The 22,839-nt window shown below is 56.4% G+C and overlaps 1 protein-coding gene and 1 long non-coding RNA gene across 3 annotated transcripts; one reads left to right on the top strand and one right to left on the bottom strand.

Annotated features, from left to right (window-relative positions):
- Nucleotides 1-112: 112 nt before the first annotated feature.
- CCDC88B (coiled-coil and HOOK domain protein 88B) lies at nt 113-14,031 on the bottom strand. The gene is made up of 27 exons (XM_090259255.1): nt 13,911-14,031; nt 13,478-13,620; nt 13,235-13,346; nt 13,080-13,149; nt 12,946-13,004; nt 12,774-12,857; nt 12,551-12,694; nt 12,183-12,328; nt 11,958-12,039; nt 11,665-11,823; nt 10,920-11,066; nt 10,665-10,773; nt 10,328-10,464; nt 9,123-10,244; nt 5,847-5,974; nt 5,651-5,768; nt 4,831-4,926; nt 4,610-4,750; nt 3,804-4,060; nt 3,412-3,555; nt 3,065-3,251; nt 2,790-2,935; nt 2,412-2,510; nt 2,063-2,229; nt 1,313-1,519; nt 1,086-1,154; nt 113-232 (listed from the first exon to the last, which is right to left on the bottom strand). The coding sequence occupies exons 1-27, from the start codon at nt 13,968-13,970 to the stop codon at nt 177-179; spliced, it is 4,389 nt and encodes a 1,462-aa protein (XP_090115381.1). The 5' UTR covers nt 13,971-14,031; the 3' UTR covers nt 113-176.
- LOC150017562 (uncharacterized) lies at nt 11,667-22,619 on the top strand. 2 transcript variants are annotated; one of them, XR_016507610.1, is made up of 4 exons: nt 11,667-11,835; nt 14,160-14,357; nt 22,269-22,383; nt 22,485-22,619. It is a non-coding gene; the product is annotated as an uncharacterized LOC150017562 (long non-coding RNA). The 2 variants fall into 2 exon arrangements; XR_016507609.1 differs by lacking the exon at nt 11,667-11,835 and having other exon boundaries at nt 14,103-14,357.
- Nucleotides 22,620-22,839: the final 220 nt, after the last annotated feature.

A 22,839-nucleotide genomic window follows, 5' to 3' on the forward strand; every position in this document is an offset into this window, starting at 1 on the left:
CCCAGCTCCATCTCAGGGTCCCAGTGCCAGCCACGGAGGACCCAGGGGCCCAGGCCTCTCTGTCCGAGGACCTGCCCTGGAGGCCCTGCCTCCCCAGATGCTTGGGCTGCCTGGGGCCCCTACTGGGACTCCAGTGGTGAGAACACTGCAATCCCAGGCTCCCAGTCCACTTGGTGTCACTGGCTGAGGGAGGGGGCGAGAGGTTTCTTCTCCTGTGCCTGCACCTCGAGGCCTGGAGGGAAAGGCTCAGCTCAGACCCGCTCCCTCAGGGGACCCCCAGCACTGGATTTGACCCTACATCTTCAACCCAGCCTCCGCCCCTCTAACCTTCTCTCAGCTCTCCCCATCCCATCCCAGCTGCACCGCCCACCTGGCCGGGCCTCCAGAATGCCAGGTCTTTGCTTCCTCTGTTCCTTCTGCCTGGAATGCCGTTCCCCAGATATGTCAACACGACAAACTCTCCCCTCCCAGTCTTTGCTCCAACTTCACCTCCCCTCGGTGGCCTACTTTGAGCACCCTAATTAAAACTGCAACCCACCCACTCATTGCTTCTGACCTCCCTCACCCTGCTCTCCTTTCGTCCCAGAACATTAACACCTCCTAATTAATATTCTAGGGCTCAGTTGCCCAATACAGACTGAGCACATGAGAGGCGGCCGGTCTGAGCTGCAATGTGCTTGAGTATAAAATACCACTGAACTTGTAAGACTTTGTATAAAAAAATATATAAAATATATCATTACTGGTTTTTCGCATGGACTACATATTCAAATGGTAATAATTCAGGCTTCTTGAGTTAAATAAAATATGTTATTAAAATTAATTTTATCTGTCTCTACTTTTTCTGATGAGGCTACTAGAAATTTTTTAATTATACACGTAGCTCCCATCTTATTTCTATTGGGCTGTTGTAGATAATTATTATTTTACGCACATTGTTTACTGTCTGCCTTCTGCACTAGAATGTTCCCCGCTGTTTCCCTGGCTCGCGCATCGCCCAGCACTTAGTAGAGGCTCATTGTCGAATGAGTGACTGGATGAATGAGTGCTGCCAGAGCCACACGCAGGGCAAATACCCCACTCACCCTCTCCACTGGCATCTGCTTCATGTTCCGCCAGGGTCTCAATGGAGCCATCCCATCCCATTCCAGGGCCTGAGGGGACACAAGGCAGCTACTGGGCCACAGGGACCATAACAGAGGTGGGTAGGGCTTGTGGGGAGACACAGGGAAACCCCCCTTCCCCAAGGAGTCAGTGGGTCCACAGGGAGTTGAGTTGGGGGCTAATGAAGGCAGGGACCCTTGTCCCTCACCTTTGCCATGGGAGCTCGGTGCCCCCAGAGGGCCCGGACGGCGCTGTCGGAATCGCTGCCGGGGGGTGTCCCCGGGGCTGAATGACTCAGAGGTTCGCCCCACTGGGAATCGGGAGCTGAGTTTTCGCCGCTGCCTGCCTGCCAGAGTCTCCTCCCGCAGGGAGAGGGAGCTTTGGGCCCGGCGCATAGGTGCGGGGGAAGGGGACCCTGTAAGAGGCCCAGGCAGTGGGGGTATCAGAGCAGTGCGGGGAGGGGCCGTGCGGAGTGGAGGGGCAGCGGGGTCAAGCAGCACAGGGCCGGGAGAGGAGGCTGCAGAGGATGGTGAGAGTCTGGGTGAATGCGGGTAGGGACCGGGGTGCACCCTGTGCTGGCACGGACACTAACTCCCTCTGTGACCCCGGGCAAGGCGTCTCCCTTCCCTAGGCCCCCATGTCCCTGCTGCTGACTGGAATAAATGACCCCTCACTAAAGTCCCCTGCTGCGCCCAGGTCCTGGCACTGCTGTAGACGGCTAGGACGGGGTGGGTGGCAGCACAGGCGGGACGGAGGCGCCAGCTGAGAGGGACGCAGCAGGGACGCAGAGCAAAGCACCACTGGAACCATCTAGGGAGCGGGAGGGTCAGCAGGGAAGGTCATCGGGGAACACATATAAGACACACCGGAAGGAAAAGGCCAGAGGCCTTGGCAGGAGCCAGGGTGGGGATAAAGGAGATGGGGTAGACACCATCCCGGTCCCCTGCCCCAGACCCACCTGTCCCATCTGCCTCCCTTCCCTCGGAGAGCTCCATCTCTGGGGGGCCCCCCAGGCTCTCAGTGCTGCCAGCCCCATCGGCCCACAGGCGCGGCCCCCCATGGAGGACCCCCTCCCGCCGGGGCCGCATCAGCCTCTTCACCTTGTCTGCCAGCCAGCTGCCCTTCCTGGGAGCAAGAGGGCACAAGAAGGAGTAAGGCCACAGAGGAAGAGGACAAGAGAGTCATGTTAGGGATGCAAAGGCCAGGCAAACCCTCACTGGGCCTGGACGTGAGCTGGGCCAGGGTCAGAGGGCAGGCAGGGTCTAGGTTGGGAGGACCCCGGCCTCGGGGGTGAAGGGGCCACTCACTTGGTCCGGGGCAGGGGCCCAGGCTCCAGCACGCGGTACTGGTCCATGATCTTCTCCACCAGCTTCTGCTTCTCACGGCGCAGGGCATTGAGCTGGTCTCTGGGGGGATGGGGAGAAAGGGAGTAAGGAGGCAGCATGAGGCCCATGAGGCCCAGGCAGCAGCAGGGCTCAGGTTCTGACAGGTACGGCCCTGCCAGCTGGTAGCACACTAACACACTCCTGTGTGGGGCAATAAACTGCCACCATCCCAAACCCCCGGGGGTCGGCGCCAGCCCTTCTCCCCCGGCCTCCTGGGCATCTGCCCCTGAACAACCAAGGGGGTCTCCAGGAGCAGCTGCGGCACCCCGCAGCCCGCTGCCCCCGCCCCGGCCTGCTCACAGGTACTCGCGCTGCTCCCGGTGCAGGTGGTCCCGGCTCTCCAGGCTGCGCTCCAGGAGCTCCCGGTTCTCCCGGCTCAGGGCCTGCACCTCTGCCAGCAGCTGCCGGTTCTCCTCTTCCTGGGCGCTCCGCAGCTCTGTCAACAGCTGTTGGGGACAGGCATCAAGGCAGGGAGGGGGTTAGTAGGGCTCAGGGTGGCTAGCTGCCATGCGCTCCTGTCCCCACCTGCTAGCCCCCTCCGACGCCACCCGGCCACCGCCTGCCCCGCGCCACACCTCGCACTGTGTGGTCAGCCGGCAGGCACTCAGGTCCAGCTGCTGGTTGGACTCTCGCAGCCGTTGGCTCTGCGCCTCCAGCTGTGCTCGCTCCAGCTCCAGCCGCGCCAGGCGGCTCCGCAGCTCCCCGCGTTCACCCTGCAGCTCCCCCCGCTCCCGGGACACCTCTGCCAGCAGCTTCTGAGCCCTGTGGAGGCAGGAAGAGCTGCTCTCCCAGGGGACTTGCCCCCCAGGCTCCTCCTGAGGCCCAGAGGAGGTGAGCTGCAGAGAGGCAAAGCAGGGCCCCACTTCGCAGAGGGAAACACGGAGACCCGGCCCGAGGGAGACAGGTGCGCCGGGGCTGGTACCTGTCGTGCTCACTTTGCAGCCTCCGCAGTTCCTCCTCCAGGCCCCGCTGCCGATGCCCGTCCTGCATCAGGCGTTCGCGCTCGGCCAGCAGGGCCAACTCCTGCGCCTCCACGTTGGCTCTCTGGGCCTGCAGCTGCTCGTGCCTGGGATGGACAAGGGCCGAGAGGGCTGCAGGGACCTGGGCTCAGGGCAAGCAAGCAGCTGGACTGTCCGAGCTGGGGGTCTGCCATCTCCTAAGCCTGGGCCCCAGGCAAAGCCACAGCGCAGAATAGTGTGCCAGGTGCCCACCGCTGCCAAAGAGGGCACAGCTGTGGGGTTCTAGGTGGTGGGGTCTCCCTCGGGGAGAGAGGAGCTGGGTGTTTGGGGCAGGAGGGGGTGGGGTGTGACTTACCTGCCCTGCAGCTCCCGGTGGGCAAGCTCCAGTGCCCGCATGTTGGCCTTGAGGTCTCGGTGCCGGGCCAGCAGCCCCTCTAGCTCGGCCTCCTGCCGCCGCTGCAGCTGGGCCAGGTCCTCGTGGTCCCGCAGCAGGGCCTGCTGCTGTTTGCGGGTTTCCTCCTGGGACTGCCGTGCCACCCGCACCTCCTCCTCCAGCACCCCCAGCTTCCTGTGCAGCTCTTGGCCCTGCACCTCCAGTACGGTCTTCTCAGCCTAGGGCAGAGGGAGCAGGGACTGTGGGGGTGGGACCCCAGGCCAGAAAGCGGGTAAGGAAGGGGGCAGGGCAGAGGACAGGAGAGAAAGCTGTGGAGGAGGCAGTGGGCTGGGGTGGGGGCAGCAGGGAGCCAGAGGCAGAGGTTAATGGGCAAGGAGAGGGGAGAGGTGTCACGGCTGGTGCCAGGCCATGGCGGGGAGCAGAAGGGGCACAAGGAGGAGATGGGACAGGTGGGCCTGGGGGACAGGGGGTGCGGGAAAGCAGTAGGAACTAATGGCTGGTGGTGAAAAGAGGGCTGGAGCCAGAACAACATAGGCACAGACGTGGGTCCTGGAGGCAGGTAAGGGGGTAAGTGGAGGTGGGCAGGGGTAGGAAGGAGGGGAGCAGAACAACGCGGCTGGAGTCAGGGGGCACAGACATGTGACTAGGGAACAGCTGGCTGGGAGCTAAGGCAGGGAAAAAGGTCAGGAAATGACACGAAAGGGGCAGGGGGCAGGGATAAGTGGGCAGGGATGGGATGGGGGACAGGGCACCCAGCCACCACCCACCTGCAGGCGACTGCTGTGCTCCTGTGCCCGCTGACTCTGCAGCAGCAGCTCCTGGGCACGGCCCTGCAGGCTCCCCAGCTGCCCCTCCAGGTGCTGCAGCTGCCCCTGCAGAGCTGCCTTCTCAGCCACCAGCGTTGCATTCTGCTCAGCAGGGAGGGGACTTAGCAGGAGCCAGGCCACGGCCCTCCCAGCCCCCATGCCCACCACGATCCGCCACTCACACTCCGCTCAACCTCGATGAGCCGCCCGCTCTGGGCCTTCGTGATCCTTGATTCAGCGTGTTCCTCAGGCCCCTGCCCCTCGGGGCCGTGGCGCAGCTGCAAGGAGAGGCCATGGGAGGTCACGCAGGGGACTGGCAGTGGACCCTTACCCCACACCCTGCACTCCTGGCTCCCGCAGCTCCATTGCTCTCCATCCTGTCCCTGCCGCTTCTCCTGCATGTCCTACTCTTCCTCTGGGCCCCAGTTCCAACATCGCTTTCTCTAGAAAGCCTCCCTCGACTAACCCCACACGTGCCAGCAAGGCAGTCTGCTGGGCGCACGCTGACTGCTGACACCGTGTGACGGTCTCCTGTGTTCCTGCCTCTGTCCCAGGTGGACTGTGAGCTCCCTGAGCACGGCGCCCGGTATTAGCTCTGCCACACCACAGAGCTGAGCACCGAGCCCACGTGCTGCAGGAATGTCAGAAATAACAACTGACTTATGGCAAGGACAGTGATTAAGCTCACTAGAGGTGGGGGGGAGGGGACAAGAAAGATGCAGCAGGCACCTCAGAGCAAGGTCACTAGGTTCTGTTTGTTTGAGGAATGGGGAAACAAGGCCCCAGAAGACCACTGGCCTTGCAGGGTCAGCCAGGCTCTCAGCACAGTGCTCCTTCCAACAGGCCCCAAATGGGGACACAAGGTGAACAACTGGCCAAGAATCGAGGGGCAAGACCAGAAGGGGCCCTGGAGGATGGGAGCCCCTGCAGCCTTGCTCTTCTGTGTGCAGGACGGAGGGAGGGGCAGGACAAGGCCGCCAGCCCCCAGGGCCGAAGCCTCACCTGGAACAGCTCTTCTTCCAGCTGCAGGGCTCTCTTCTTCAGCTCCCTCAGCGCCTCTTCCTTGCTCGTGGCCGCGGCCTGCAGCTCCGTTTTCAGTCGCTGCTCCAGGTCCTGATACCTGCCAGGAGAAGCCTTGGCATCTACCCCATCTCAAGCCTCTGCCTGGCCCACTCTGGCCCCCAGACAACGTGCCCACCTCTGGTGTTGCAACGCTTGTTCCTGCAGAAATTCCTGGCGCTCCAGAGTCGCCTGCCCCAGCTCACTCTGCAGACGCTCCAGGCGGGTCCCCAACTCCTGGCCCCGCACCGCCGCCTTCTCTAGCTCCTGAGGTCAGACAGAGCAGGCTCAGGGCCAGAAGGACAGACCACCACCTTCCCCCAGGGGAGGGACAGGTACAGAGGCCTGAGAGTCAGGAGACCTGGCTTCCTGTCCTTGCTCTGTCACCCAGACAAACATCCTTAACCCTTTGGGCCTCTACCCCCCAACCTGTAAAACAGGAGCAAAGCCTGGTCGCCTTGCAGAGTGGGTATGAAAGAACCAGGGGCTGTGAGCCTGGCAGGGTGCGAGGGAGGCTCTGGGGCCGGGAGTCAGGGACACTGGCTGGGCATCGTCACCTCTCTGAGCCCACGGTTTCTGATGTACCCAGTGACAGCTGGACGTGCCCTACGTGCTGCGGCCACACTAGCCATGAGAAGGGAAGGGGCTCAGCGGAAGCAGGTCTGGAGAGCGTCCTCAGCCACAGGAACTTGGTGAACACCAGGCCTAACCACAGTGCAGGCTGGGAGGGGGAGGACAAGATGCTGGGGCCAGGCGGCCTCTGGCAGTTGGGCCACACCATTGCAGAATGGGGCAGGAGGCCCATTGTGACCTGTGAGCCCCAGAGGGAGGCAGACCAAACCAATCTGAGGGGTGGGGGCCCTGACAACATAAAACCACAACGAAGGGCCAACTCTGGCCAGGCAGCATGCCAAATCCTGCTTCTGGGAACCAAGTTTACAGCCTTTGCTCGGATCTTCCCGGCTTAGTGAACCCCCCCACTCCCAGGCCTCCCCCCAGGATCAATGCACTTCCAGATACCCTTGCCCATTGCCTCTCACTGAAAAAACTACAAGTCCCATGATGCCCTGCTGCTGGCAGCCAAGGGCTGAGGATAAGAATTGAAGTGCAGTGAAGGAGACCTGAACATCAGCCCAGACTCCTGCCAAGTCCTGCTCAAGGCCCAGCCCACAGCCCTCGGTACCCCCTCCACTGCACCTCCTGCCTTCCACCCAGCCCAGGAGGCCCATGTGGACAACGCCCTCAGCCCCTGCTTCCATGACCTCCTCTGGCTGGTCACCTCCTCTTGCGTCACAGCCAGTTATCACCAGGAAGTGCTCTGACCAGGAAATATCACAAAATTCCCCACTCTGTCCTCAGCCTCTTCCACCCTCTCAGTCCTCAGAGCTGGCTCTTCCAGCCAGCTGGCCCCACCCTTACCTTCCCTGCCTTCCTGCTGACATTCCCTCCCCATGGCTGCCCCAAACTCTATGTTCATTCTCTCACAGCACCCTGTGAAGCAGGGTTTTTATTCCAGTTTCACAGGTGAGTAAACCGAGACTCAGAGAGATTAAGTAACTGGCCCCAAGCCACACAGCTGATAAGTAGGGGATTCGGGCTATAACCCAGGTCTGCCTGACAGCGTCTCAGTCACATCCTACAGAGTGGACCCCAGAAACGGATTCTCAGCTTTACCTTCTTACCCTCATCCCCCAGCCCTTACATTCCCCAGGACTGTCCTACATATGCCCAACCCCAGGTCAACCCAACAGCATGTTCCCACTCCTCTCCCTTGGAAGGAGTCCCGGGGCCAGTGATTCCTCCTTTCTGAACCTCAGTATCCTCTTCAGTACAACAAGGATGAAACTGGGAACTGCTCAGGTGGGAGATCTGATTCCTGTCTGAGGCCCAGTCTCCCTACAGCACTGGTCCCCGCTGACCCGAACACCCGTCCCATTGCCTCACTGTCTCCTCCCATTCCCCTGGGGAGCCTTTCAACACACACTGTCCACTCTGCCCACTGCCCTCATGAAAAAAGCCACAACTGCCCTGGCTGGTGTGGCTCAGTGGATTGAGCGCCAGCCTGTGAACCAAAGGGTCGCCAGTTCAATTCCCAGTCAGGGCACAATCCTGGGTTGCGGTTCAGGTTCCCAGTTGGGGGCGTGTGAGAGGCAACCAACTGCATGTTGATGTTTCTCTCCCTCTCTTTCTCCCTCCCTTCCCCTCTCTCTGAAAATAAATAAATGAAGTTTGTTTGTTTTTTTAAGCCACAACTCTTTCTTCACTTGGAAGGAAGATGAGGCCTTGCCCAATAGGAACCCTGCTAAATGAATTCTCACCTCCCTCCACTCCCCACCTCACACTTCACGTCTATGCTCCACCCCTACAAACTCACAGTTACACCTCCTTCTTGCTCACTGCCATTCTCTCCCCTCCTCCAGGAACCCTTCCTTGATGTGCCCCAGCCTGAGTCCACTGTGCTTCCTGGACCCCCACAATTTCTTGCAGAGTCATGCCTCCACCCCAGACCTGGAGCACTTCCCCAAGTGTGGGCATGCTGACTGCCTCGTACAGGGCCTGGAGCCAAGGAGATGCCCACAAACATGCTCAAGTGAATGAATAAAGGAATTTCCAGGCTTTCTCTCTCTGCCACCTTCTGTCCCATTCCAGCCAGCCTCACCTGCCACTTGGACCACAGGCACTGCCTCCTAATGGCCTCAGGCCCCTGCCCTCCAAGGTGACTCACACAGGTCTGCCACACCCCAGGGTGGCTCTCCCTGACAGGATGGAGCACAAACACCTGAAAAGCTGGCCCAACACACCTCTCTGATCCCCATGCCCCAACTCCTCATGGGTCCCTGAAAATCTTTAATATCTTCAAGTCTTTGCACAGCCTGCTCCCTTGGGATGTCCTTCCCCATCTAGTGAAATCTGGACCATTTGTCAGAAGCTTCCCCAAAGCCTCCTTACCATAACCCTGGCATCAGCCCCCTCTCCTGCTGGCTCCCATAGTGCTTTGCTCTTCATAACTGTCTGCCCAGCATGAACTAGGCTCTTATACCTCTGTCTCCTTTGGTCTTTCAGAAGACCCGCCAGGGCAGCTATGAAGAGTTCCTCCATTTCACGAAGGAGGCACTGCGGTGCAGGTGAGTGACTGCTGCCATCAGAGAGGAAGGACTTGCACCCAGGCACTCTGGCTCCCTGTCCACAATCTTATCTCCTCCAAAGCCACCCCATCAGAGGTAGGGGGCACGTGTCCCTTTCCCAGGACAGGAGTACCTTCAGAAAGCAGGAATGGATTTCGTCTTTTTATCTCCAGTCCCAACCTGATGCTGTACACTTGGTGGCTGCTGATGGAATTAATAACCTAACTCCAGCCACTGGCTTGGAACCCCATTTGCTGACCCTGAACGAATGAACGTGAACACCCGCATACCTCTTTGAGGGCCTGCTTCTCCCCGTGCTCCTTCTCAGCCTCCTCTCGGTGCTGGCGGCTCTCGCTCTCCAGCACTTGCAGCCGCTGCTCCGCGGCCTCAGCCCGGGCCCGCAGCCGGGGCCCCTCGCGCTCCCACTGCCTCCGCTCTCGGCCTGTGGCCGCCAGGGCCTCTGCCAGCGCCTCCCGCTCCCGCGATGCGGCCTCCAGCTCCCGTTCGGCTGCCTTCACTGCCTCCCGCAGCCGGACCTGCTCCTGGGCCTGGGCCTCTGCCTCCCGGTGGGCCTCAGCCTCTGCCCTCCGAGCCTGTGCCAGCTCCTCGGAGAGGCGAGCAGCCTCCGTGCCTCGGGCCTCCAGCCTCTGAGCCTGGACCTCCAACTCAGCTTTAAGGGCCTCCACTTCTCTTCTCAGCCGAGCCACCTCCTCTCTGAGGGTCCCCTGCTCTGGGTCACCACCAGTCAGGAGCTCCCCTGGGATGGGACCCTCCAAGGCCTGGGCATCAGGAGCCATTTCCGGCTTCTGCGCTGGATCCCAGATAGTCCCCTGCAGCCCCTGGCCCTGCTCTCTGGCCTTGGGTAGGTCCAGCCTCTGGCCTGAGGACTCCGGCTCCTCCAACGGCATGTGGAGGCTGGGTTCTGCAGGTCTGGGCTTGCTCTCAGGGATCTCCTGTCTTTGTCCCTGGGCTTCCAGCACTGCCTCCCTAGTCTCTCCTCCCAACAACAGCTGGGCCTGAATTTTGATCTCTGAGTCCTGAGGTGGGGCCACAGCAGCAGAGGTCTGGAGAGGGGTTCCATGGTCAGATTTCTCCAAGGACTCCTGTGTCTCTACAGCAGGATCTGACTCCTGGGGTGTCAAGTCTGAGGACTGGGGGGCCATAGCAGCCTTCTGGAGAGACCTCTCCATCACTTGAGTGTCTAAATCAGATGTCTGGGGACACTCCACTAGCCTCTTGAGAGCTGAGTCTGATGCTGGGGAAGCCAGGTCCAAGGCCTGGGGGTCTTCATTCCCCCCTTGGCCAACCAAGCCCTGGGGGCCATGGGCTGAGGCCAGGCAAGTCTGGTGAGCCACAGCCAGCTCTGGAACCGTGGAGTCCTTGCTCTGGCTCTGCTCCTCCAGCAGGGGGTGCTGAGGGCACATGACAGAGATGGTCAAACCCAGAGGAGGCCCCCAGGAAGGACCTGCTAGGATAATTAGGTGATGGGACCCACCTGGCCACCTGGCTGCCCCTGTAACACGTGTAGCAGGGCTCGAAGCTCCTGATTCTCTCGCTCCAGGACCTGCAGCCGTCCAGCCTCTGCCTCCCTCACTTCATCATGTATCGAGGGGGCTGCTACTGGCAGGGGTGCTGGGGTATGTGAGATGAGGTCAGGACCCCTCCCCATCCTTAGTCCTGCCACACTCCCTGGCTCCTCACCTCCACCCCCACACCCCCAGAGACCTGGGGGAAGGAGGTGATGCCAGAAGTCATCCCTACCATAGCTGCAGGAAAACATAAGCAGCCACCCCCCCACCCCGCCTCAGCCCCTCCACTGGGGGACCACTCACTCTCCCCAGGAGAGCCTGGGGGTGGCTCCAGGCTCCGCTGAAGCTCCAGCTCCAGCTCCACGTTCTCCTCTGCCAGCTGGTCCACCTGATGCCGCAGAGAGTCCAGTTCCTGGGGGGAGGGGGCAGGGTCAGACAAGCCCTCTCCACCAAGACCAGTGTGTGGGCTAGAGGGTCACTAGAGAAAACTAGGAGTAGGGGTCCCAGGGGTCACTAGGGAACCCTGGGGGACCACTGGGGTCACTCTGGCAAGCTCACCGCATGAGCCTCGCCCAGCCGGGTCCGCAGAAGCAGGTTCTCCCGCTGGGTTTCATGCAGCCGAGCACAACGCTCTTGAGCGGCCTCCAGCCGCTCCTCTAGCAGGGCCTTCGAGGCCTCCAGAGTCTCAGAGAGCACCCGCTCCTCCTGCGGGGAAGGGGACACAGAGCCAATGCTCTGGCCCCCAGCACTCCAGGGCCGCAGATCCTGCCTCCCCATCCCCGCCAGACTCCACACTCCTGGGGCTCTCTAGGCCCGACCTCTCCCCTCCATCTATCTGTCTGGTCCTCCGCAGGCTCTCTCAAGGCACCACTTCCCGAGCACCTGGCCCCGCCCTTCTCCCACATAGGCCCCGCCCCTTCTATGTGGGCCCCGCCCCTTTCCCCAGAAACTGCCTTCCAAGGTTGCATCTTTCTAGATTCTACTTATCAGCCCCCACTGCTAGGGCCTCTCTTCAGATACCATCTCTCCTACGCTTGGCCCAGCCCTCCTCCCTAGGAAGGATCCTTACCTACAGCCCCCACCTTTCCTCGCTCCATCTGCCCCATCCTCCAGAGGGCCCTTCCCCACCCACACACCACCTCGCCCATTTCTCCTAGCATGACTGTTCCCTGGGGAAGGCCTGACACTCTTCTCCAGGACCAAATTTGCTCCTCCTCATGGTCCACCCCTTCCCCTGCAGGCCCCGCCCCGACCCCGCCCCTCCACTAGCCCCACCCTCCCGCCGCACTGCCTCCGGACTCACCTCCAACTGTCCCCTGCAGGCTTCGGCTGTCTGCAGCCGTTCACGGCAGCGTCTCAGCTCCTCCTGCAGACGGGGCAGGCGACCCACCCGCTCCCGCAGCGCCTCTGCCTCCTCGCGGTACATCTCAGCCCTCTTGGCCTGTCCCGACAGCGTCTGGGCCTGGGCCAGATGGTGCGGAGCTGGGACCCGTGGCCACAGGGATTGGGGACGGGAAGGAGCCGGGGTAGGAGTAGGTAGGAGGTGTAGGGAGAGGGTTAGGAAATACGACAATGGCAGGCAGCATCTGAACGCACCTCCTGGCGGAGCCTTCGAATTTCGGCCTCTAAACCCTGCACCTCCTCCTGGGAGTCTAGCAGCAGCTCAGCCTTCTCCTCCCTGGAGGAAAGAAACACTGGAGGGCTCTGGGGAACCCCCAGCCCTTCCCAGGCCTGATCCCCACCCCGTCCATGGGGCTGGGTCCCCGATCCAGGCCTAGTCTGCAGCTCTCCCCCATATCCCCTTCCTAGCCTGCCACTCACAGCTCCTGGCGCAGGCGCCGCAGCTGGGCCTTGGTGTTGGCCAGCTGCACGGCCAAGTGGTTGGAGGGACCCTCCAGAGGAGCCCCAACAGGAGCCTCAGGCAACAAGGGGGCTGGCTGTCGCTCTAGCAGCAGCTCAGCCAGCCGCTGTGGGAGATCAAGGGTCAGGGATCAGAAGTAACCCATCTTATGCCCCCCCACATCTACCCCCCACCACCACAAGCTGAATCTGGGTGGCTCTTGCAGTCCTGCTGGCCCAAGACCCCCAACTCCACATCTGGGCCTCAACCCCCATCTCCCCCACACACCTGGGTCCCCGTGGTCCTCCCATTCCTCCACCTGGTCCCCAAAGCCCCTGCTGCCCCCTACCTGGGCCCCCATATCACGCTCCCGTGCCAGTCTCAATAGTGTCCCCATCAGGTTCCGGGACAGCATCTCCAGCTCTGGAGGTGCCAGCTCTCCAGGCTCAGGCCCAGTCCGTGCCAGCACCATGCCTGCCCCAGGCTGGGTCACCTGGGTGGAGAGGGAGAGCAGTTCAGCCTAGGAAGTTGGGGGCAGGGTGTCCCCAGGCGGTGTCAGTCCAAAGCCATACCTCCTGGATGGCAGCAGCCAGCTCACTCTGGACCTCCAGGCTGAGGCCCTGGATGTGCCGGATGAAGAGTTCCCGGTGCTCGCACTGCGGGGGAACAAGTGGGGGAGGCTGGCACGGGTGTCTCCCACCAGTGCACCCAAAGCTGGACCCTGCCCTTCCCTCTTGTGCTCACCTGCACTGACGCCCCCAGCAACAGCCGAAGGATGCCTTCCAACTCTTCCACTGCCTCCTCTGCAGGGCACAAGCCACAAGGGGTTAACGGGGGGTGGGGGTAGACACAGGAAGGGGTGGTGAGAGAGAGAGTACCTGAGAAGGGGTCAAACCCCAATGTCTGGAGATCTGGGGGTGGGGACAGGATAAGCAGCTGCAGCTCCTCCTGGGGGGATATAGGGGACGGGAGATAATGAGACAGACCTTTGAAGGGGGCTCCCAGGCTCAGCCTCCCCCTCCCAAACCCTCACCTGGTAGAAGTCCCTCAGTTGTCCCCACAGGTGGTTCAGGTTCTGCACCCTCCGGGCTGCGGGATCATCAGGGCCCCTGATCATCCGAGGGCCCCCTCGGGAACTAGGGGCACTGTGGGCCCAGGGGGTGATTGGTTGGATGGGGTAATCAAGGACCCACCTCCCCTCAACCAAGCTCAGCCCTCAGGCTCTGTCCCAGCCCCCTCCCCTCAGACCCCTAGGCTGGCCCCCAACACCGCTTACATGATGCCCAGCACCCGGAGGAGCAGGGCCCCATCGCTGAGCCGCAGAAACTTCTTCTCCGGATGAAGAGGCCCCTCTCCTTCCTCCTCCTCTTCCCCCTCTGGTTCCTCTGCCTCTCCCACCAGCCCAGCCAGTCCTAGCACCTGGGAGAAACAGAGACAGGTCAGCTGGCCCAGGTGGGAGACCCCCATGAGTAGAGTTGACTCTTGAGTCCCTGTGACCTGCCCCCTGAGCCTGCACAGCCCTTCCTCTCCAAATCCCTGAATGTCTCTGGCACCCGAGGTCTGGATTCCTTTTCCTGCCTCACCATTACCTGGAATTCAGCCCCACATTTGAGTCCACACCCCTCAGACCCCAACTCTGCCCACCCCATCACCATCCCCTCACTACTTCTCACTTCCCCTCCCCCACGCTCTTCAACCTGCTGCCTCACCCAGGTGGCCAGGCTGCCACTCAGGAAGTTTCTGAGTCTGGGCCCCTTGCCCCCATCCATGACAGGTCAGGGTGTGGGTCCCGCTGTGGCAGTTACACCTGCCCTGAAAGGAAGAGGAAGTCCCCGGGTGGGGGATCCCGGGCCCAGCCACAGACACCCAGTACAACTTCCTCCTTCCGGCACAGGCTGGCCTGCGCACCCCCAGGGTTCTGCCTCAGCCCCCACTTCACCAAGCCGCATCCCTCACAGCATCTCCTGCAGGGCCTGAGATGAACAGGGGAAGGCGGGCCTCCCAGGGGGAAGGCCCACAGCTCTCGGGGCTTGATGGACAATGGCAGGTGCCTCTCTGCCTCTCTGGGCCTCTATTTCCCAACCTGAAACCTGAGAGAGGGTGACCCTCGGCCTTGCACCTTCCAGGACTTCCGAGAGGACTTCCGGCATTACAGGGTGAGTCTGGGTGTCCACACCTGCATCTTCCCATTTGCTGGCTTCCCGTACCCTTAATGTGTCTCCACATTACCCAACCTGTTACCCCAGCTGTAAAGCCTGACTCAGATGACACGTCCACCAGCAAGCCCCCTTTCGAACCCACCCCCATATTCTGTGCACACCGAACTGAGACAGGACATCTAGACCAAGGACAAATGACCCCACGAGCCTATTTCCCATACGTAAGAGAAGTGGGTGGGACTTTGGTCTCTGAGGGGAGCAGTTCAGTGCAGAGACCAGCAGCATTTGTCTCTTAGACAAACAGGTCAGGACCCCCTTCCCCCACTGCTCATTACGGGGACTCATTCTTTCATTCACCGACTCCATTCAGGACACAGTGCTGGGTACTGGGATATACTAATAAGCCATATGGTCCCTGCCCCAATGGGATGAACAGTACACTGGGAAAACAGCCACCCAAAAATCACACGCACACTCAAAGTGTAACGTTGCAGCGATACTAGGTGCATGGGTAGGGAAGGGATATGACTTCAGGAAGGGCATCAGGAGGGGGCTCAACAATGGAGCGGAAAAAAATAAAAAATAAATTAGAAAAGCAAATAAAAATAATTTTTTAAAGTGACAATGGAGCTAAAATCAGGGAAGACTGGGTTAACTAGATAAAGCGGAGAGAAAGGAAGGGCATTCCAAGCGGCAGGAACAGAGTGTGCAGGGCTCTGTAGCAGGTGGAAGTAGGGCCGATGTAAAGTTCAGAAATTATTCGTGTTTCATCAATTCCAAGACTTTATTTCTCACACTGAAATCTCTGAAGTCAAGCGACATGGCAGAGCTGCTGTCTGGCTTGTCAGTAACACTTCCAAAGCAGAGGTCTATTGCAGAGCTGATTTAAGAGCCAACACAGATGGCTGCTGATGGTCGTATGCTTGAGTCACGGAAGATTGTCGGAAGAGGTGCTGGAAGGGGTGTTGGTCTCCAGCACTCTTTTTTTTTTTTTTTTAAGATTTTATTTATTTATTTTTAGGGAGAGGGGAAGGGAGAGAAACTGATAGAGAAACACATTGATTGGTTGCCTCTCACATGCCCCCAACTGGGGACCGCCTGGCCTGCAACCCAGGCATGTGCCCAGACTGGGAATCGAACTGGCGACCTTGTGGTTCTCAGGCTGGCACTCTATCCACTGAGCCACACCAGCCAGGGCTGGTCTCCAGCACTCTTGAGGACTCACGGGAGGAGATGGCTGTGAAACACACAGACATCACACCTCGGTCGGACTCTAAATGTGAAGGAGTTTTCTGAACACCGTAAACAATTTATTTTGCTTCTGTTTTCCTTTTTATGTGTGCATCAGAATTATACACGAGTATGATGAGACTCTACATCTAGATCAAAAAGAGCTCCTCCGGGAAGTGTAAAATGAAGATTCTAGTGATAAAAGGGCCTTGGGACATAGTTAACTGTGTTCTTGTTTTCCTTCGTGGCATCTTTTACAATCGATGACATCTTAGATTTGATAAAATATGAGGTTATAAGAACAAGCGTGGCACACCATGAACCAGTCATGGTTACCAGTACTTTCCGCTTACTAACTTACTTGCTCTGGACAAGTTTATGAAATAAGGACTATAGATTATCTCCAGTTCACAGAGGAGGAAACTGGAGCTCAGAGAGGTTAATTACTTGCTCAAAGTCACACTTCCTAGTAGTCTACTGAATAGTAGAACAAACCGAAAGAAGGCAGTGGAGCCAGGGTGCAGAGTTGTTCGTGATGAAGGTGAGCCCGGTCTGCCCGGGCCATGGGAAGCCACGCAGGGTTGTTAGCACAAGCGCTGTTTCAGCCTCCCGAGAGGCCTCCGAGATGAGCATAATCCCCTCAGAGCATTGTTACGGGGATTCCATGAGCTGGTACCTGGCTCATACATTCATTAAATGGTCCCTGTGGTGTTGATTGTCTTTACTATTTGTTTTAATTGACTTTTAGAGACAGAGAGGAAGGGAGAGAGAGAGAAACGTGGGCTTGCTGTTCCACCCATTCATGATTCCTGTCGTGCCCTGATTGTGGATGGAACCCACCCACAGCCCTGGCGCAGCACAACAACGCCCCACCCAACTGAGCCACCCGGTCAGGGGCATCTTTACTATTAATTATATTGAGGGTCCATCCCCATTTGCCCCCCTGCCTGCACCACCGAGGATTCCAGCCCAGGGCACCTGCTGGGGTTGGCCAAGTGTGAGGACCAGGCCTCATCTCCCCGTGAGGCCCCTGTCACGTCTCCGGGTCACAGCCCCCCGCGCGGCCTCAGAGGCAGGGACCATGTCGCAATTGCTCTCACATCCGTCACTCCGGACATGCCTGGCTGCAGCTCGTCTGGTTCTCTGACTTGGTTCAGCTGAGTCGGGCAGAGGACGCCTGGGCTGGGGGCAGGGATGGAGGCTGCGAAGGGCTCCCTCACCCGCTGACACAGGGATCCTGGGATTGGCTGTTGGGGGATGTTCGCCAGAGGCTGGCCATGGGCCCTTCCCTTTGGATACATTTTTCCTTTGAAGAAGTTTTCAGATACATGATCAAAAATGTCAAGAGTATATAAGGGTATAGGGGAAAAAAATCAAGTCTTCCCCTCATTACCTCCAACCCCCAGTCCCCGATCCTCCTCTTAGCACATTCTGTGTCCTTCTGAGATGCGGCTACCCATGTCCATCTCTAACGGGGATGCAACCACACCCACAGCTGTGCACCTCCTTGCTCTGCAATATATTTTGCAATCTGCCTCCACTCTGCACAGGATCATTGGCCTTGGCCTTCTTAATGGCTACATGGTCTTCTCTCACATTGCTATGCCATCATCATTTAAACTGTCTCCTGCTGACAAATATTTTGCGTACTTGCATCCTTTGCTATTACCACAGTGCCATAGTACTGTCCTTCATGGAGAGCTCTTTCTGGCAGTTTTTAAGGGAGCTCAGTGCCCACTGCTGGTGGCATGGGGCCCCAAAGGTGGGTGAGGAGCACAGAAGGACAGCAGACAGCTACTGCTGTCTCCCCACAGTGACCTCCCCTGGGGGCTCAGCTTCCCATCTGCGCAGCACGGAGATGGCAAGGACTCTATCTTCCAGTGCCCTTCTGGTTTTGAGTTCTCTGGAGAGCCCTGGTCCAACCCCAAGGCCAGAGAAGGAGGGCTCTAGGGCCGGAGGGAGGCCAGTGTAGGCGGTGGCCAGGTCCAGACCAACCAGGGCTGAGTCAGAGAGTGGCTTTTTCTCCCCGGCTCAGCAGGCCCAGAGCCCCGCCCGGCACCGCCAGCAGCCTGGGGGCCCAGCTTCTGAACCAGCTGGTTTAAGAACTGAAAACAAAAACAGCTTCCAGGGCCTTCTGGCTCCCAGGTCTCTGGTGTTGAGTCTGAAGGACTCCTTCTTCCCCACCTAAGTGTCTGACACAGGATGGGTTTTCCCACCTACCATTGGGGGTGCAAAGCGTGGAGGCAAAGTTGGACAAGAGCAGATATGCTGGCCGAGTAGCCCAAATGAGCTGCCCAGGTAGGAGGAGGCAGTGGGAAGCCAATGCCATGAAGGGCGGGGCCAGGGCCGTGTGCCCAGTGCCAGGCCAGGTGCCCAGGGACTCAGGGTGCGACCTGCAAGGCCTGGGCTCTAGCAACTGCAAAGGTCCCGCCCCCACTACCCTGCACTTGACCAGCGCTCCCTTCCTGCTTTCCTCAGGCCACTCCCACACCTCTGGGGGGCACCTGCTCTGCCTCACCCTGAGCCTCTTACCAAAGCTGGGACACTGGTACCCGCCCTCCCTAAGTAGCCTCCACCCAGTGCCCAAGGAGTTATTTGAAAATATTAACTGGCCCATGACCCTTCCCTCCTTAAACCCTCCAGTGGCCTCTCCCTGTACTTTGAATCAAGTTCCAGCCTCTCACCATGACCTGCAGTATCAACTTCAGAGCAGAGAAATCACCACAAAACTTTATGCATGGACAATCTTCATGCCTGTTTCAGAAAAGTCACCAGAGACATTCAAACTGCAAACCAAGAGCATCTACCAGATTGTCACTGCCTGCCCTCCCTCCATCAGAAGATACTTCGAGCCAGACATCTAAAAATCTCGACTGGCTGCCTTCAGAACTCAGAAACTAGAATTATAGTCAAATATAATTAACCATAATTATTAGCTAGTGCCCTGATTGGTGAGGCTCAGTGCATTGAGTGTGGTCCTACAAACCAGGAGGTTACCAGTTCAATTCCTGGTCAGGGCACATGCCTGGGTTTTGGGCCAGGTCCCTGGTTAGAGGTGTTTGAGAGGCAACAAATCGATGTTTCTCTCTCACATCAATGTTTCTCTCCCTCTCTTTCTCCCTCCCTTCCCCTCTCTCTAAAAATAAAGAAATAGGACTTCCGGCCAAGATGGAGGCCTAGACAGACACACTGGGTCTCCCTCCACAACTAAGAAGGAATACAACTACCTCAAAACTAGAGACAGTCAGAAGTTCCAGAAAATCAAGCTGCATGAAAATCCAGCAAACAAAGATATAAAGAAGAAATACTCATCCAAAGAGGTAGGAGGGGTGGAGCCGGGGCGAAGAGGACATGGTGTGATGGTGGCAGTTGCAGCAGCAGCAGGCCGGTGGAAAGCACAGTCACACAATTTATAAGTCGGGAGGGACACTTGGGGAGCACTCCCAGCACCAGACCAGACCCGGCAGCTCCCGGTTCCAGCACCAGGGAAATCAAGCCTCATTGCTTCTGACTGTGCAAACCAGGGGAGGTTGGGGCAGAGGCAGAAACTTCCAGTCTCTCAGCAGAGTCCACTTTTTCAAAGGGCCCCCACGGTCCTAGAATGTCCGCAGACCCATCCACTCTGGGAACAATGGCCAGGGCAACAGCTAGAGGGGTGTCGGTCCCATGCGGAGATGGGAGAGATGCCTGGAAAAGGGGCGAGTGCTGGCCAAGTGACATTGTTCCCTTTTGGACCCCACCCCCACATACAGCGCCACAACCTGGTGAAACAGGTCATCCTGTACTGACGAATATCTAAGGCGCCACCCCTTACAATGTAACAGGAGTGACAGCTCTACCTGGGACACAGAGGCAAACAAACACAGGAGCCTGTCAGAAAGAAGAGACAGAGAAGTATGGCCCAGAAGAGGGAACAGATTAAGGTTCCAGTGGGAGAACTAAGTAACAAGGAGATAGCCAATCTAACAGACATAGAATTCAAAACACTGGTGATAAAGATGCTCACAGACTTGACAGATATGCTTGAGTACAACAAATGCATAAAAGAAGAAGTGAAGGCTATGCTAAGTGAAACGAAGGAAAACCCACACAAAACCAATGGTGAAGGGAAGGAAACTGGTGTTCAAATCAATAATTTGGAACATAAGGCGGAAATAAACAGTCAACCAGTACAGAATCAGGAAACAAGAATTGAAGAAAATGAGGAGAAGCTTAGGAATCTCTGGGACAACTTTAAACATACCAACATCCAAATCATAGGGGTGCCAGAAGGAGAAGAGGAAGAGCAAGAAATCAAAAGCTTATGTAAAAAAATAAGATGGGAAACATCCCAACTCCGGTGAAGGAAATAGACATACAAGTCCAGGAAGCACACAGAGTCCCAAAGAAGCTGGACCCAGAGAGGACCACACCAAGTCACATCATAATTAAAATACCAAAGGTGAAAGATAAAGAGAGAATCTTAAAAGCAGCAAGAGAAAAGCAGAGAGTTACCTACAAAGGGGCGCCTATAGGACTATCAGCTGACTTCTCAAAAAGAAACTTTTCAGGCAAGAAGGAACTGGCAAGAAGTATTCAGTGTGATGAAAAGCAAGGACTTACAACCATGATTACTCTATCCAGCAAAGCTATCATTTAGAATGGAAGGGTAGATAAAGTGCTTGCCAGACAAGGTAAAGCTAAAGGAGTTCATCATCACCAAGCCATTATTATATAAAATGTTAAAGGGACTTATTTAAGAGAAAGAAGATCAAAACTATGAACACTAAAATGACAACAAACTCACAACTATCAACAACTGAGTCTAAAAAATAAAAACAAAATCCAACTAAGCAAACCAGAATAGGAACAGAATCATAGGTATGGGGATCATTTGGGGGATTATCAGCTGGGAGAGGGGAGGGGGAGAAATGGGGAAATGGTGCAGGGACTAAGAAGCATAATTGGTTGATACAAAACAGACAGAGGGAAGTTAAAAATAATATAGGAAAACGTGAAGCCAAAGAACTTATATGCACGACCCATGGACATGAACTAAGGTCAGGGGTGGATTGCTGGGAGAAGGGCGGTACTGGGCAGAGAGGAACAAAGGGAAAAAAATTGGGACTACTGTAACAATATAATCAATAAAATATACTTAAAAATAAATAAATAAATAAAATCTTTAAAATAAAAAGAATTATTGTTTTTCTTTTGTTTCCATAGAGCTGTCTCTTATTAAATACCTGATTGCTTGTACCATAGGCCTAAGTTGGGGAGCCTTCTTCATCGTGGCCACCTGAAATGAGAGACCATTGTTTAATTGAACTGATCTATTCTCGAGACTGAGACTGGTTTGTAAAACCTGTAATAATAACAATTTCTTTTTTCTTTTTAATTTATTGTTCTAGTACAGTTGTCCCATTTTTCCCCCATTGCTCTCCCCTGTCCTGCCCACCAACTCCCTCTCCCACAGTCAATCCCCACCCTGTTGTCCATGTCAATGGGTCAGTCATACTAGTTCCTTGACTAGACCCTTCCCCTTCTTTCCCCCCTTCTCCCCCTCCACCCCTCCCCTCTGGTCACTGTCAGCCTGTTCCTTGTTTCTGTGCCTCCGGTTCTATTTTGCTCATTTGTTTGTTTTGTTCATTAGGTTCCTGTATTAGGTGAGATCATATGGTATTTGTCTTTCACCACCTGGTTTATTTCACTAAGCATAATACTCTCCAGTTCCATCCATATTGTTGCTAATGGTGGGAGTTCCTTCTTTCTTTCTGCTGCCTGGTACTCCATTGTGTAAATGTACCACAGTTTTTTGATCCACTCATGCACAGATGGGCACTTAGGCTGTTTCCAGCACTTGGCTATTGTAAATAGCGCTGCTATGAACATAGGGGTGCATAGGTTCTTTTGAATTGGGGTTTCAGGATTCTTTGGGTATAATCCTAGCAGCGAAATTGCTGGTTCAAAAGGCAGTTCCATTTTTAGTTTTTTGAGGCAATTCCATACTGTTTCCCACAGTGGCTGCACCAGTCTGCATTCCCACCAACAGTGTGCTAGGGCTCCCTTTTCTCCACATCCTCGCCAGCACTTGTTTGTTGATTTATTAATGATGGCCATTAATAATAAGTTCTTCTTTTTTTATAAAGGATTTTATTTATTTATTTTTAGAAAGAGAGGGAGGGAGGGAGAAAGAGAGGAAGAGAAACATCAATGTGTGGTTGCCTCTCACACGCCCCCAACTAGGGACCTGGCCCACAGCCCAAGCATGTGCCTTGACTGGGAAAATAATAATTTCTTTATTGGTCCTTTCCCCATGCTTCAGACTAAAAGTTGGCACAAATATTGAGCTGGTTATAAGACCCACAGTTGGCAAGTGTGTCTCTGGCCCATGTCTTCCCTCCAAGGAATATGACAGACCCAAGGGACACACTGCCACCTTGGTGTTGAGGGACTTTAAAATGTTTGGTTGCCCTGGCTGCTGTGGCTCAGTGGATTGAGTGCTGGCCTAAGAAACAAAAAGTTGCTGGTTCGATTCCCAGTCAGGGCACATGCCTATGCTGTGGGCCAGGTCCCAAGTTGGGGGTGCATGAGAGGCAACCACACATTGATGTTTCTCTCCCTCTCCTTCTCCCTCCTTTCTCCGCTTTCTAAAAATAAGGAAGTAAAATCTTTTTAAAAGTGTTTTGTTTGATCTAGGATGTTTTCTGAGAGAAAAATCCCGATCCAAAGGAAGAAATGAGGAATGGAGTGAAGAAATAAAATGGAGTCACTATAGTCAAGCTGCTAGATTACCAAAATCAAGTAGGTTGAGGTAAGAGGAAACAATTCTGTTCTTGTTTTAACTGATCTAGGAACGTAAACTTGAAATTTCCAGCCTTGCGCCAATACCTGAATATATTATCAAACCTCCAGATAACCCTCTGGTTACCCCCTGAAGAACTGAGGAAAGAATGTTCCCTATCCAGACCACCTGACCCAGACCACCGGTGATCCAGAGGATCACTATCTCGGACCAATCCAGAGACTAAGAATGCAGGACTGATTCTTCACAAGTGCTTTGCACTAGAACCCTGAGCTTCTCTTTCTTCCTGAAACACTCTAGGTATTACCTAGTTGTGTTGTTTCCAATTTGCAAACCCTAAGGCCTTTAAAAAAATCTTCACTGTTTATTTCTAGCCAAAGCCTCCAGACTCTTTTTGAGTTCACACAATGCAGCCTTATTCCACGCTGCATCTTCCCTCGTTCCCTTCATCTGCTCCCCACTGGA

The sequence above is a fragment of the Furipterus horrens genome, unplaced genomic scaffold (assembly GCF_987537825.1).
Source record: "Furipterus horrens unplaced genomic scaffold, mFurHor1.1.pri manual_scaffold_2, whole genome shotgun sequence".
NCBI classification, from domain to species: Eukaryota; Metazoa; Chordata; class Mammalia; order Chiroptera; family Furipteridae; genus Furipterus; species Furipterus horrens.

What these genes read in the sequence shown, in the direction of transcription:
- CCDC88B (XM_090259255.1), bottom strand. Translation starts at nt 13,970, where the DNA reads ATGGATGGGGGCAAGGGGCCCAGACTCAGAAACTTCCTGAGTGGCAGC. An exon ending in GTGGCAGCCTGGCCACCTGG is followed by an intron (nt 13,621 to 13,910) that starts GTGAGGCAGCAG and finishes TGTTTCTCCCAG; the next exon opens with GTGCTAGGACTGGCTGGGCT. An exon ending in GGCTGGGCGAGGCTCATGCG is followed by an intron (nt 10,774 to 10,919) that starts GTGAGCTTGCCA and finishes CCCTCCCCCCAG; the next exon opens with GAACTGGACTCTCTGCGGCA.